Source organism: Chrysochloris asiatica, unplaced genomic scaffold (assembly GCF_000296735.1).
Source record: "Chrysochloris asiatica unplaced genomic scaffold, ChrAsi1.0 scaffold00374, whole genome shotgun sequence".
NCBI classification, from domain to species: domain Eukaryota; kingdom Metazoa; phylum Chordata; class Mammalia; order Afrosoricida; family Chrysochloridae; genus Chrysochloris; species Chrysochloris asiatica.
The window spans coordinates 1,567,646-1,582,162 of NW_006408892.1; the positions used below are offsets into that span (position 1 = coordinate 1,567,646).

The following is a 14,517-nucleotide window of genomic DNA, read 5'->3' on the forward strand; positions in this document are numbered from 1 at the left end:
CCTAAAGTGTGAGTGGATGATGCAGTTGGCTCCTTCTGCTCCCCACCTCCCCCGCAGACAGCCTCAGCTTCAGTGTCCTATTGCCGTCTATGGGGACATACAGACAGGATCCGGGTGCCTCATGAGATGATGCTGGAGTGAGACTCAGGGTGGTTCACAGGAGTCAGGGTGATGGGATTGTTGTCAAGTGGGTGCCGGTGTAGATGAGGAGGGTGAAGATGGTGGTGTGGCTCTGCCCCCTGCCTGTTGTACTTGTCCTCCACCTCCAGGGGACACATGTAGACTGTCCCAGGGGTGCACAGATGGGCTTTAGGGTTGGCTTTCTGTTTTGATTATTGCTGAGCATATTGGAGAAGAGGCAGCTTGGGGCGAGCGCGGGGTGGGGGCGCATGTGGAATAGTTTCACAAACTGCGGACGCCGACAGAAAGAGCTGGGCTGTCGTATCTGCTGTCTCTGCCTCTGTCTCTTTCTTCGTCTCTCTGCACCTCTGTCCCCCTCTCTTTGGGTTTTTGTTCCCCTGTCACTGGGCTTCTGTCCTCTCTCTCTGGATCTTGGTCTTCTCTTGAGGGTCCTGACAGGCTCCCTGAGGACCCTTCTTTGCCAGGTAGAGGCCAGGGTGGTACAGACAATAACTCAGCCTTGGACTTGCTGACAGTGGAAATGCACACTGTGGAGGGAGGTAGAGGGTTTGCTGTCAAATGGTGTGTCAGAGGGTATTTTGGGGGCTTCTGCCTAACGCTGGGCTGCGTGTAGGAGAATTTGCAAATCCGAAAGACATGTTTCCATGGTGTTCTTCCTATCCCGGTCTCCCCTCCATTCCATAAAGAGACTATTTCAAGACCCCTCACCAGCTGGACTCACATAGTGACTGCAACAATGTGCTCAAATACAGCAATGATTGTGAAGGGGATGCAGGACGGGGCCGTGTTTTGCTCTTTTATACATAGGGTTACTGTGAGTCTGAACTGCCTCAACAGCACCTAACAACACCACCTCCTGTAAGGCTAGGACATCAGCCACACAGAGTGCAGCCAGCCGCGTCTCCTTCCCTCTGGAATACCCGCTCATCCGGTACATTCTCATTGCCATGGTCCCCACCCCCACCAGCCAGACCCTACCTTGAGGTTCCCCTCCTCCAGGAGCACTGTCCTCACTAATGTGATCCTGTGATCTTATGTACACTCCCTCTACTATGGGCTGGGTCCCCCAAAATAGATGCCAAGGTAAGTACTTGATTCTGGAGGGGACCCCAGGAAGGAGGGAAGGAAAGAACCAGGGCAGGAATATCGGTCCAAAGCAAATCCCATGGCTAATAGACTCAGGGCCGGACAGTGAGGGAACCGGCCAGAGTGGCCCCCAGCAATGCCCTGGAGCATGGGGATGTGGGGGACTTTGTCTCTCAGGGGTCTGCCCAGACCTTGGGTGTGGCCCTTGGCAGTGGGTGGCCCCCCAGGAAGGCCCTGACCCTGGCCTGACGCATCAGCTCTGATGACTCACGTGTGGGGACGGTGATGGTGGCCGTCTGGAGGCTTGGGCCGCCGCCGCCGCCTTCCTGGGAGCCAGCCCACGCTGCCGCCCCCTGTCTGGGCGGCCTGAGTAATGGGTTGGCCCTCTGATGGGTGGGGGCCGGGGGGAGCTTAGTCATGGCTGGACTCCCTGCCCTCCTGCTCAGCCAGCTACCCTCTCTGTGTCTGCGTGGGGGACTCAATACACTGCAGTTCCCCTCCCACTGCCCAGACTCTGGGGGCATGAGGTGGGTGGTGGGTGGCCTCAGAGGTCCTTGTCCCTTTGTGAAATGGACCAGGTGCTATGACTCTTTATTGGGCCTGAGGACCTGGCCTGGGGATATGGAGCTGGTAGCAGGGAGGTGCTGCCCCTGCACCCCAATGCTGTCTGGACCTCAGACTCTTGGCCTCCACAGGGTGGCATTAACTTCTTTGTGGGACTTCACATGTGTGGCTGCCAGTGAGGCCATGGCAGGCCTCACTCCCAATGCTCTGTGGAACTTGCAGGCCCTACCCCACAGTCCTGGAGGCAGTGCCTACCCATCTGTGTCCACCTATCACTGGTACCCAGGACAGCCCTTAACCACCAAATCCTTAGCTCCCTGGATTTGACCCGACTGTTGAGACCCCTCTTGATGGGTACCTTCTCCTCTTTGGGACATGACAGCACCTCACCTCCCTACCTCCCCATTTCTCTTTCTCCAAGGTCTGTTTTCCCAGTAAAGCTAGTGGGGAAAGGGTGCAGGTCCTTTGGCTACCTTGTCCGCATAGGCAGTGTCTGCTAGCTCTCAAGGCCTTCAGTTGCACACCATGCAGGCTGACAGTGTGGATAGCCTGGAACCTGCACCCTCTTCCAGGTGCTGTCCCAGGGATCAGTGCCCTCGGCCTCTGCTTACAGAGGGGAATGGCAGTTGCTGGAAAGCACCGTGCCCTCCTTGTTCCCTTGGAAGGGGCTGCGGGAGTCTCCTGGCACTGCTGTACAAAGTCATACGTCGGGTGACTCAGAACAGCTTGGATTTAGCCTCTCTCAGTGCAGGAGCCCAGAAGCCTGAACTCCAGGTGTCGGCTCAGTGTGCACCCTCCTTTGCCTCTTTCTGGTTCTGGTGGCTGTAGGCATTCCTGGGCTTGTGGCTGCATCAGTCTTATCTCTGCCTTTGTCTCATGATCATCTTCTGTGTCAGTGGTCAATTGTCCCCCTTTAAAGAGCACCAGTCATTAAATGTAGGACCCAAGCCCTAAAGAGGGTCGCAATGAGTCTGAACCAACTCGACGGCACTTAACAACTACTCCAGCGTAACCTCATTTTAACTAATTACATCTACAAATACCCTATTTCCAAACAAGTGACACTTGCAGGTCGCAGATAGATGTGAATATGGGAGATCACCATCCAGCTGTGTCCATCTTTAGCCCGGAATTGATGCTGGGGTAAAAGTCTTCTGCCATCTTGCCTACGTCTGAGCATGTCTTCGCCAAGTCCCATACCGCCCTGTTGGTGGGTCAAGGAGAGGAGCCTTTAGAGAGCTGCTAGATTGGCCCCACTGCATCTCCAAAGGCTGTCCCACTTCACCCCCACAGGGAAGAGGGTGAGGGTCTGCCTTTCCTCTCCTATGTGCACTGGGGAGCTGAGAACTTCTGGTGGAGGAGTACGCTGGTCCCTCGTATCACAAGGACATTGGATCCTCAGGTGTTTCCCGTGAACTCCCAATCCACACCCTTTGTCCACTTCTGGATGGGGTTTTGGGCTTTGTATTGATTTCCTGGTACTCTTCACATATTGAAGGAGCTCTGGCAGCCTAGTAGTTACGCATTAGGCTGCTAACTGAAAGGTCAGCAGTTTGAATCTACCAGCCATTCCATGGGAGAAAGATGAAGCTATTTGCTTCCATAAAGGTTTACTGCCCTGGAAACCCTATACAGAGTCACTTTGAGTTAACACCGGCTTGACAGCACACCACCACCTTCACATATTGAAGGAGCCCTGGTGGTGCAGTGGGTTAAATGTTGGGCTGTTAACCCCAAGGTCAGCAATTGAAACCCACCAGTAGCTCCGAGGGAGAAAGATGAGCCTGTCTGCTCTCATATAGAGTCTTTGTTTTTTAATGTTTTATTGTGAATTTGTGATAGTTTACATGGGAGAACATTAGTTTTACACTCATTCTATCATACATCATTTCATTGCTATGGTTACAATCTCCTCAATGCATCATCAAACAACCAAAGGGTATACACTACAAGCCTGTCCCCCGGTCGTCAGCACACAGCCCCTCTCCCTCCCTGTGTCTAAAGTCCCCAACTGCTCCATCTCGCCATGTCAATAGATACAGTCTTGGAAACCCAAAGGAGCAGTTCTCCTCTGTGCTATTGGGGTGCTATGAGTTGGAATTGATTTGATGGCAGTGGGCTGGGTTTGGCTTCACATGTGGAGACATGCAGTCCATATCTGACCAGGCTTGAGCAGTTCTGTGATGAAGTTACCCCTGATATGAAACGTTTTCTCTATGTGATAAGTTGCACATGAATACCAGCCCCAGAGGACTCAGAGAAAGCCCTGGAAACCTCTGTCCCCAGTCCCTGTACAATTTCTACAGAAAAATGTGGCTAACGAAAAGCAAAATGGAAGTGGCTAGGGAACTGTGAAGAGTGTGAGGCTGGGGCTAGACTTCCAGGTGAGGCTGTCTGACATGCTCAGTGACTGCCTGATGCCTGAGGCTATCTGTCCATGTTCCTGTCAATCAGTGTGCTGTCCCCTGGTACTGCAGCCCTGAGTAACAGGGGGAAGGGCATGAGGTGACTTGTATGGTGGCAGCACTTAGACCCGCTGGGCCTCACCACTCTGCCCAGCCCAACTGGGGAAGGGAGATGGGTCAGTGGCCTTCCTGTGGTGGAGACTTGTCTCCCATGAGGGGCCGGGTGTCCTTGTGGCATCCTTGTGACATCCTAGCCCTCCTGGCCCTGACAGACACTGAGAAAACAAACCCAAGAGTCCGGAGGTGGGTCTACGCCAACATCTGGCCAATCAGGTGGGCCCGGGCCAGCCCTGTTTTGCATGCACATTGCTGCCCAACCACTTCCACCTGACTCTGGACCTCTCAGCACCTCCTGGCACGATGCTCCTCACAGACACAGGCCCCATGGGATGACTGTGGAAAGGCTCCCAGTAATGTGCAAGTTGAAGGTCTAGGCAGAACCTTCTGCAGGCCCCAGGTTCCCTACTGCCATCTCCTCTTAGGTGTGCACAGACCATCTACCGCTACTGCCTCTGTTCTCCCCTCCATGCCCAGGAGGCAGGCCCTGGAGAAGTACCACTGAATGAGTGAAGGAGTGAAAGGCAAACAACCAAATGGCCAGGGTTGAGGGATCTGGTGTTTGGACCTTAGTGTGCCCCCCAGTGTCCTGTGCCCTCTGTGCTGATGTTCCTGAGGCCCTACATGTACTTTTACTCTTGGGAATCCACCCACAGCCAGGGAAGCCCATCCTGCTGAGGGAACAGCCCGAGACTCTGGACATCTGGGCAGGGGCATCCAAGAGGACTGAGTGTCAGACAAGCATGAGAGCCCTGCATGGGAAACTGGGCAAACCCTAGGGTTCCTATGAAAGCCGTGGCTCATTGTGACCTTTTGTCCCTTGCAGAGGCTCTGGGAGCCCTTTGCATTCCTGAGAGTCCATAATTCATTGATGTTCTCTTTGGGGTCCTCAGAACACAGGGGTGGTCATAGGGATGGGATAGACAGTAGGGGGAGACTCATCAGGTTCTCTGTGGCACCAGGTTGGATCAGCTGGACACACCCCTGCACCTATGGCTCTGTGCTCAGGTGGGGAGAGGGAATATGGTGGGGAGTCACTGGGTCCAGACCAGAGCCTCAGGAGTCTCCTGCTCCCACCTGCCCAGCACTGGAATCCTCCCTTCCCCACATCTTGCTGCTGTCTATGGCTGGCTGCTCCCTGCCACCTGAGACCCCAGAAGCCCCATGGCCTGCACAAGGGTAGCCTCTGGTTGGCAGCAGCTTGTGATTGAGAGCCATCTGTGTTCTGTGTGACACCAACCCTCATGCCTGGTATGGCTTTGGGCTGGGGGCGGTGGCAGCCAGGGTGCCCTCCCCCTGCCTTCCTGGAACGGCTGGTCCCCACATTCCTGGCCCTCATTGTGGGCGGGCATCAGGCCCAGGGATGGGAAACTATGTTCCAGAAGCTGGGGCCTAGGAGGGAGCAGAATGCTGGGGTGGGGGGCTGGCAGGGGAGCTAACAGGGTGCCCTGTTGGGTAGGTTACCTCTTGGGGAAAGTCTAGGGGAGCAGTTCTGACCCAGTGTCCCCCTTCCAACTTGTTTTGAGGGTGAAATATGTTATAAATTCCTCATTCATTAATTCATTCAGCTAGTTTACCAAAGTGAAACAGTGTAGGGAAGGGGAGCAGAGCAAGAGGGCTGGGACACAGAGGGCTTGTCCTGCCAGGGTGCTGGGGACGGTGGTAGCCATTTTATTTTTCCCCAATTTAAAAAAAAAACAAAAAAACTTGTGGTAAAATATACATAATGTAAGTATGCATTTTAGTTATTTTTAGTGTAAAAATCAGAGGCATTAAGTTCACAATGTTGTGCAACCATCACCACTATCAAATTTCAGAACATTCCAGAAAAAGGACCTCATGCCTATAAGCAGTCACTCTCATGCCTCCTCCCCCAGCTCCTGACAGCCACTAAACTGCTTTCAGTCTCTCTGTATTTGCTTATAAGTGGGAGTGGTAGTATTTGACTGACTTCACTTAGCATGAAGCTGTCAAGGGTCTTCCATGTGTAATAAGTCTCAGAGTTCCGTTCCTTTTTCTGACTGAGTAATATTCCATTGACACTTGGGTTGTGTCCACTCCTCTTCTTTTTAAGACTTCACATTGCAATGGCCTTTGCCTCTTGAGTTCTAACATTGGAGGTGTGGAAATCTACTTTTCACGTCCCCACTATTGAGCTAATCCTGGGGGTGCATCTACCCTTTTAGGTCTGACACCCCTCCTCATCTATCAGTCTTACTGTGTACCTGTCCTTGTGGGGGGTCTCTGCTGACCCTCATCCCTGACTCCCTTGGCCGGGCAGCTACCCAACACATTAGAACCATACCTTCCAGAAACACCGGGGTGAACTGTGGTTGTCTTGGCTGCCCACCCCATACTCTACTCTCTTCTTCTCCATGTTGGGCTTGGGTGTTGGGAGCCTAGGCCCCTTGGAGGATCTGCCCCCACCCCAGCAACAGATTGAGCTGCCCTCTCCTGATCCCATCCTCATCCCCACTCTCCTGGCTGACACCAGAGGACTGCTGCTTACTGACACTTGCCAGGCAGGCTTCTTTGTCTTCTATCTCCCAGTTTCTAGGTGCGAACAGGGTCTGGGAACCTTGCTTTGATCACTGCCCCCTCCCCATTTTACAGCATGGCTGACAAGAACGGGGCCCTCAAGTGCACCTTCTCAGCGCCCGGCCACAGCACTGGCCTTCTGCAGGGCCTCGCTGCACTGCGTGCCCAGGGCCAGCTGCTTGATGTGGCCCTCACTGTCAACACCGAGGTCTTCCATGCACACAAGGTGGTCCTGGCCGCTTGCAGCGACTACTTCAGGTGAGCAGGACTGCATATGGGGGTGTGATGGGGCGGCGGCAGGACTTTTGTATGGGAAACCTGCACCTCTTCCAGGACACTTTCTCTAAACTTTCTGGGATCATTGCACAGAAGTGTCTTGGGGAGGGGGGTGCAGAGCTTGTCCAAGGGCATCAAGGGGGTGAGGAGTACAAGGCAGGGCTTTATTTGATACCTGCTGTGTGCCAGGGTGGGCCTTGGTCCTGGGGCCCAACAGAGAACGACAGGGACCCCTGTCTCAGCCACTTCCCATACCCTCACCTGGGTCCTGTGTGGAGGAACCCCCTTTGTAGCTCAGCAGGGTGCTCTTCCCCCACCAGATGGGTGAGACCTGGGATGAACAGTCTGTTGTGGGGCATGGAGCCAGGCAGGCCGGGACTTCCTCTTAACCAGTGGGGCTGTCACAGGGCCAGGGATGCTTTACTGAAGTATGGTGGCCCCATGGTGGGAAGGACTTTCAGCTTGGTGACTGGGCCAGAGCCCCGACTCCGAGCCATCCCCCCACAGAGCCTGACGTGCCCTGCTCTGCCCCTTGCAGCCACCCGAGGCTTGGCGAGGCCCCTGGGGAGGCACAGATCTATTTTTACTCTGGATTTGGGGAAGGGGAGGCTGAGCCAAGCCAAAAGTGCCCTTCACACTCCTCCGTGTCGCTCTGAGTCGGCCGCACCTTAAAAGGCAACACTCTGTGCTGCCGGGCGCCTTTACCCTGGGTGCACGTGGCAAGCATTGGGGGACTGGGATGGGGAGTGGCTGCGGCAGGGCATGGATAGTCATGGGACAGAGTCTGGGGTGACCAAGCCCGCCTACCCTGGAACTGGGACATCTATTGGGTGGTAGCTCACACATCACACACCTACTGTCCAGTGACATTGCTCCCGCTCCTGTGCCCCCCAGCTCTGGGTGAAATTGCTGTTCCCTCTCATACTTGTGGGACGTGGGGCTTAGAGGGCTGGGGGCTATGCCTGTTGGGTGGCTCTGTAGCTGGAACCTCATGCTGTCTGGAGGACAGGACCACATCCGCTCCCCATGCCCAGGGGCCTGGTGAGCTCACACCATTTCCAACCCCCAGAGCCAAGCTACGGTCCTATTTGGAGTCACATGGTGGCCCCGGCAGGCATGCGGCTAAGGGCTCCATAGGCTGTGCTTCCCTGGCTGCCCAGGCCTCTCTGGAGACTGCAGTGACTCCTGGGGAGCCTCCAGCCACCAGGCTAGTAGGAGGGCAGTTCAAAAAGGTAGTGTCCCCACCCCCTCCCAGGTCCTCAGGCAGGTGGGGACTGCACTTGGAGCTTTGAGAGCCATATTTGTCCCAAGTTGGGGCCTGACCTTGTGCTTCCTGCCAGGAGGTATTCCTGGACCAGTGTCCAGGTGGGCTGGGGCCTGTTTCTGGGCCCAAAGGTTTGGGCTCCTCCTGTGTGCTGTGCCTGGCACTTTTGCAGCCCCTTTCAGTGGACCCATAGGTGGGTATGGAGCCGCCTTAGCCAACCTGAACTAGTTAGGCTCTGCCCCCAATTTAATGACCAGCAGGGAAGGGTCTGCCTCTTCCTTTTCCTATCTCCCCCTCACATGCTAACCAGCCCTGCCACTCTCCAGGCCACCCCACACCTATGTGTGTGTCTCCCCTGCAGGGCCATGTTCACTGGCGGTATGCGGGAGGCAGGCCAGGCGGTGGTGGAGCTGAAAGGTGTGTCAGCGCGTGGCCTGCGGCACATTGTGGACTTCGCCTACAGTGCGGAGGTAACGCTGGACTTGGATTGTGTGCAGGATGTGCTAGGCGCTGCTGTGTTCCTGCAGATGCTGCCGGTGGTAGAGTTGTGTGAAGAGTTTCTCAAGGCGGCCATGAGTGTGGAGACCTGCCTGCATATCGGCCACATGGCCACCGCCTTCAGCCTGACCTCCTTGCGGGCCTCGGTGGATGCCTTCACCTTCCAACACTTCCTGCAGATCTCCCAAGAGGAGGATTTTTTGCACTTGCCTCTCGAGCGCCTTGTCTTCTTCCTACAGAGCAACCAGCTACAGAGCTGTGCCGAGATTGACTTGTTCCGTGCCGCTGTGCGCTGGCTGCAGCATGACCCTACCCGACGACCCCGGGCTAGCCAGGTGCTGTGCCATGTACGCTTCCCGCTGATGCAGCCCTCCGAGCTGGTGGACAGTGTGCAGACGCTAGACCTCATGGTGGAAGATGCTCTGTGTCGCCGCTACCTGCTCGAAGCCTTCAACTACCAGGTGCTGCCCTTCCGGCAGCATGAGATGCAGTCACCGCGCACAGCCGTGCGCTCAGATGTGCCCTCGCTGCTAACCTTTGGTGGCACACCCTACACCGACCATGACCGTGCCGTCAGTGCCAAGGTGTACCTGCTGCCTGAGCCAGGTGCCCGCCAGTTTCGAGAGCTGGCTGAGATGGAGGTGGGCTGTAGCCACACCTGTGTGGCAGTGCTGGACAACTTTGTGTATGTGGCAGGTGGCCAGCACCTGCAATACCGTAGTGGTGAGGGCGCCGTGGATGCCTGCTACCGCTATGACCCACATCTCAACCAGTGGTTGCGACTGCAGGCCATGCAGGAGAGCCGCATCCAGTTCCAGCTGAATGTGCTGGGTGGCCTGGTCTACGCCACGGGTGGCCGCAACCGCGCTGGCAGCCTAGCCTCGGTAGAGCGCTACTGCCCGCGCCGCAATGAGTGGGGCTATGCCTGCTCACTCAAGCGGCGTACTTGGGGCCACGCAGGTGCTGCAGCTGGTGGCAGGCTATATGTGTCTGGTGGCTATGGCATCTCAGTGGAGGACAAGAAGGCGCTGCACTGCTATGACCCGGTGTCTGACCAGTGGGAAGCAAGAGCGCCCATGAGTGAGCCACGCGTGCTACACGCCATGGTGGGTGCCAGTGGGAGGCTGTATGCATTGGGTGGCCGCATGGACCACGTAGACCGTTGTTTTGATGTACTTGCAGTTGAATACTACGTGCCCGAGGCTGACCAGTGGACCAGTGTCAGCCCCATGCGAGCTGGTCAGTCGGAGGCTGGCTGCTGCCTGCTGGAGCGCAAGATCTACGTGGTGGGTGGCTACAACTGGCGCCTCAACAATGTCACCGGGCTAGTGCAGGTCTACAACACTGAGACTGACGAGTGGGAGCGTGACCTGCACTTCCCAGAGTCCTTTGCTGGAGTTGCCTGTGCCCCTGTCTTGCTGTCCCGTACCACTAGCACACGCAGATAGCACTGGGGATGCCCCCTACGCCCTGGGGTCCTGTCAGTAGACCCTGCATGTGATGAGGTTCTTTTCACTTCTCACTATATCCTAGGATGTGGTGAGCTAGTGCTCTCCCCAGGGGCATGGTGGCCACCATCGGCCTCCTCGCCACCTCCTCATCCTCAGTGGCCATGGCCTCATGGGCTCTCAGATGCTGAAGCCAAAGTCCATGGTATGCAGTCTCCTCCTTCCCCTCTGCCCCAAAAGACTTTTAGAATAAACAGAACCCAAACCTTGCAGACCCATGGGTCTCTAAGGGCACTGAGAGGTGGTTCGGAGCCCCTGGGTATGAGGCGGTGGGTAACAGGAGCACACTCCTGTCTCCTCCCCAGCCCAGCCCAGTAGTGTTTTTCCAAATGCTGGGCTGTCTATGCTGGGGCCGTGTCCCTACCCCAGGCCAGGCTTTGCCCAGGGTGGTTTCGCCCTTGCTTTTGGAAGAAACGGCAGCAGCTCTCAGGGTCCTCTGAGTGGCCAGCCATGCTGAGTTGGCATTGGAACCACTCAATCTTCCACTTGAAAACTTTTGAAGAAGTGGGTACCTCTGTCTTATGAATGGGACTTATATTTTCTGGGGCCAGCTCAAGCTGTCTCTCCAGCTGCTAATGTGGAATGGATGCTGGCTCCCTGTGACCTGCCTGCGTGTACGGAGTTAACCTCCTACCCTCATGGATGTCGTCGCCTAATATTTCCACTTATTGAATAAAAATGTTGCGGGGGGTGGGGGTGGACCATGCCGGACGGTGCTGAGCTCATGTGGTTTTTGTGATTGGTCACAGATTGCACAGTCCCCGGGTGCATGCTTGGAGGCTGGGGGCTTATTCACCCCCTTGAGAAATTGGGTGGGAATTGGGGGCTGGCCTCTGGCCCAGGGGCACATAAAAATGGTGAGTGGTAAGTTGGGGGAGAGAGCAAGCAACTCCCCCTAATCTTTGGGCCTAGGGTATGGGCTTCTCCCTGGAGGCCTCGTGGGGCAGGCCTTCAAGTAAGCATGAATCATCGGTCTCCATATGGGCCCAGGCTCTGTGAGAGCCCCCAGCCCCTGCTTATAGGACCCTCCTCCTAACCACTTGGGTGCACATTGACAGAGCCTGTGTGAGGCCCCAGGCAGCTTTCCAGGAGGCCAGAAGGGCAGATCTGGTGTGTTCAGGTTTAGGCCATTGGCCTAGGCCAAGTGGGTAGGGGACTGAATGGGAACTTGGTTAAAAGGGGATTTAGCCCATCCTGCCAGGGACATCAGAACATAAGCAGAGGTTCCAGGCATTTACCAGAATGTCCTAGCGCCTCCTCACCACCCTGCAACCCCCAATCTGAGCTTCCCCAAAGAGAACCCTCTCCCACTGGAGGTACGGGCCCCCTCAGGGGGTGGGGAGCAGCCTTTGCCAGCTGCAAGTCCCCCCAGATCAGCTCACACCTCAGAACATCTTGTCCCCAATGAGCTGGCAGGGGGTGGGGCGGGGGCGGGGCGCGGCCGTATCTAATCGGCTCGATTGTGCAGAACCTTCTGGGCTGGTGCATGGAATGTTCTCGGGGGGCCCCTTGCCCCTCCCTCCCCCCCCCGGAAGAAAGGAAAATTATTTTTCGTATTGTAAACTTTAAACACGAAAAGGCTGTTTTTAATTTAGCAGAAACTGGCTTGAATCTTCACTTTGTGAACGTTTGTGTCCTTCAGAGAAGGGAGAAAACACGCAAACACATGAACATTTGACACAGAACTGCACCCACACATCGTGACATACACATGAATGCACACACATGCATAATGTTTGCACACCTGTACTCATACATTGTCATGCACATGCTTACTCATACACCAACACATAAACATTAACCCACATACATACATGCACACAAGAACATATATACACTCACATGCGTATCTGCCCCCTCACATTGTGACACTCACATGTATGTACTAAAATTCTTGAGTACACACATGCTTACTCACACATGTGCACACGTCACACATGAACAGACACGTATAGTTGCAGCCACCTACACAAAGCTGTGCACACATGTACATACTTAAACATATGTGTCCATTTGTGCAGATGATCACATACATGTGAATGACCCCGCACACAAGCTCACACCTATCCTGGCCTGGCTGCCTCACTGGCCTGGCTGCCTCACTGGCCTGCCCTAGTACATGGCACATTGAAGGGCCCATAGCTCCTCTCCTCCCTTGCCCTTGCCTCTGCCTGCTGCGCGTGGGATGGGGCTGAGAGAGCCGTCTGGTTCCAGATGTCCCGCTTCCTCGCTGCGGCCTGGCTGCCTCCCTCCGCACCTGGCCCGGCTGTGGGAAAGGCCTCTCGGGAGGGCGGATGCCGTGGGGGGGGAGGGGGGCAGTGTGACGCGGGCCGGGCCTCTGGGGGCTGTGGTGGGCCCCGCTCCGACCTGGCCAGCTCAGATCCGCCCTGGCTGCATCCCGGGGCGCAGCTCCAGCATCTTTTTCTCACGACCGAGCACTCACTTTTATGCAGAGGCCTTGGGAGCTCAGAGCTCAGTTTAGGAGGGGCACCTGGCTGTGTGTCCCCAACAGAGCACACAGCATGGACATTAGTTGTACAAAGAGATCCTGTGGGTGGGCAGTGGCAGCAAAACTCCTAGCGCCCTTTGGATGTCCCTAGGAACATTGACAAGCATGGGGACCCCAGGATGGGAAGCCACGTTTAGGGCCCTACTCAGCTATTCCTGATGTTCTGTGGCCACTGCCAATGGCAGACCCTTTGTCCCCACTACCCCATGATATGCCAGCAGTGTGTCTGGGCCCTGGGGTGATGCACTCAGTGAAGCCAGTCTTGGCAATGCTGTTGGCTGGGCTGTTTAAGATTTGGGCACTCTTCCCAGCTCTGGTCAAACTATGAGCAGGGGGGTGGTCTGGGGTGGGGGTTCCTGGGTGAGAGAGAGGCCTGGTTGCCCCATCCCTTCTTTATTACTTCCCCTGAGGACATGATGCCAGGACCTTCTGCAGTCACCTTGCGGCCATAAGGAGAACGTTAGGCGAGACACCAAGGTGAACAGAGTCTATGCTAGTAGACGGGAGCATATGAGCTGTAACCCAAAGAGATGTCAAACTGATAGTGCCAATGTGACAGGGCTCTGGTTTCTCTGCCTCACAACAGATGCTGTCGAGATGACTCCCACTCATAGGGACCCTGTGTGTGTCATAGTAGAACTGTGCTCCTCAAGGTGTGTGTGTGTGTGTTTTAACTTAGGATAAATACATAAGTAACAACATTTGCCAGTCCAACAATCCTCGCTTGTAAACAAATTAGTTCAATGACATTAATTACCTTCATTATGTTCAACCATCACAATGAACTGTTGCCAAAATTTCCACAACACAACGTAGTAGTAAACACTAATTCCAAATGGGATTGTGTTCACAAGTATAAGCGTCAGGATTCCAACATAATTTGGTGGGGGGCCGGGGCCGGGAGAGTGTCACAATTCAATTTATAACAGCTGGTTGATGAAGATACGTCTGCCACTATTGCAAAATCCAGGGGCCTTAATTAGCATGCTAGCTATCTGTGATGCTCTGCTGGGACTGTCCTGGAATCAAGTGCCACTGCTCGATGCTCTTTCTCTGTGTCACTTATTCCTGAGTGAAGACTTCCTGTTAGCGCAACCCACATCGGCTACCGGGGTCCCAGGAGACACATCAACATGAGAGTATGCCCTTGTCCTTTAACAAGCAGCCCCAGTCCCTAAAACAGGCAACAGGAAGTCATTCTCACAGATCAGTGGGTATGCCTGGCCAGGCTGGGGTGTCACTTTGCTCCCAAGTGAAAGGCTATGGATGGCCTGGAGGCACCATCTTCCCTTTTCTTCCCCTTGGACCAGCTGCTGCCCAGGGCCTGTTCTCATCTGATGTGGAGCCTCCTGTGAAGGAGGCTGCTGGGGCACACAGTCACTCATGTTGTGTGCCATGGTGAAAGTCAGTCACACGGTTCACGTGCTGGCTCTAAAACCAAGGCCCATGCACTCACTATTGGCCACAGCAAGTCACATGGTTGAGCTCCAGCTCTGGAGTGGGGGATATACCACCTTTAAAAAGAAAAGCTATAAGGTTGTGTACAGGGCAAGAAGTCCGAAGTGGGGTAAGATCAGCATTCTGAACATGTGGCTTTGGGGCTTCTTTTGT

At 55.1% G+C, this 14,517-nt stretch overlaps 1 protein-coding gene across 1 annotated transcript; it reads left to right on the forward strand.

Annotated features, from left to right (window-relative positions):
* Positions 1 to 1,644: 1,644 nt before the first annotated feature.
* KLHL26 (kelch-like family member 26) lies at positions 1,645 to 10,337 on the forward strand. Its single transcript, XM_006876338.1, has 6 exons — positions 1,645 to 1,754; positions 1,923 to 2,069; positions 4,739 to 4,808; positions 6,746 to 6,870; positions 6,927 to 7,109; positions 8,753 to 10,337. The coding sequence occupies exons 1-6, from the start codon at positions 1,645 to 1,647 to the stop codon at positions 10,335 to 10,337; spliced, it is 2,220 nt and encodes a 739-aa protein (XP_006876400.1).
* Positions 10,338 to 14,517: the final 4,180 nt, after the last annotated feature.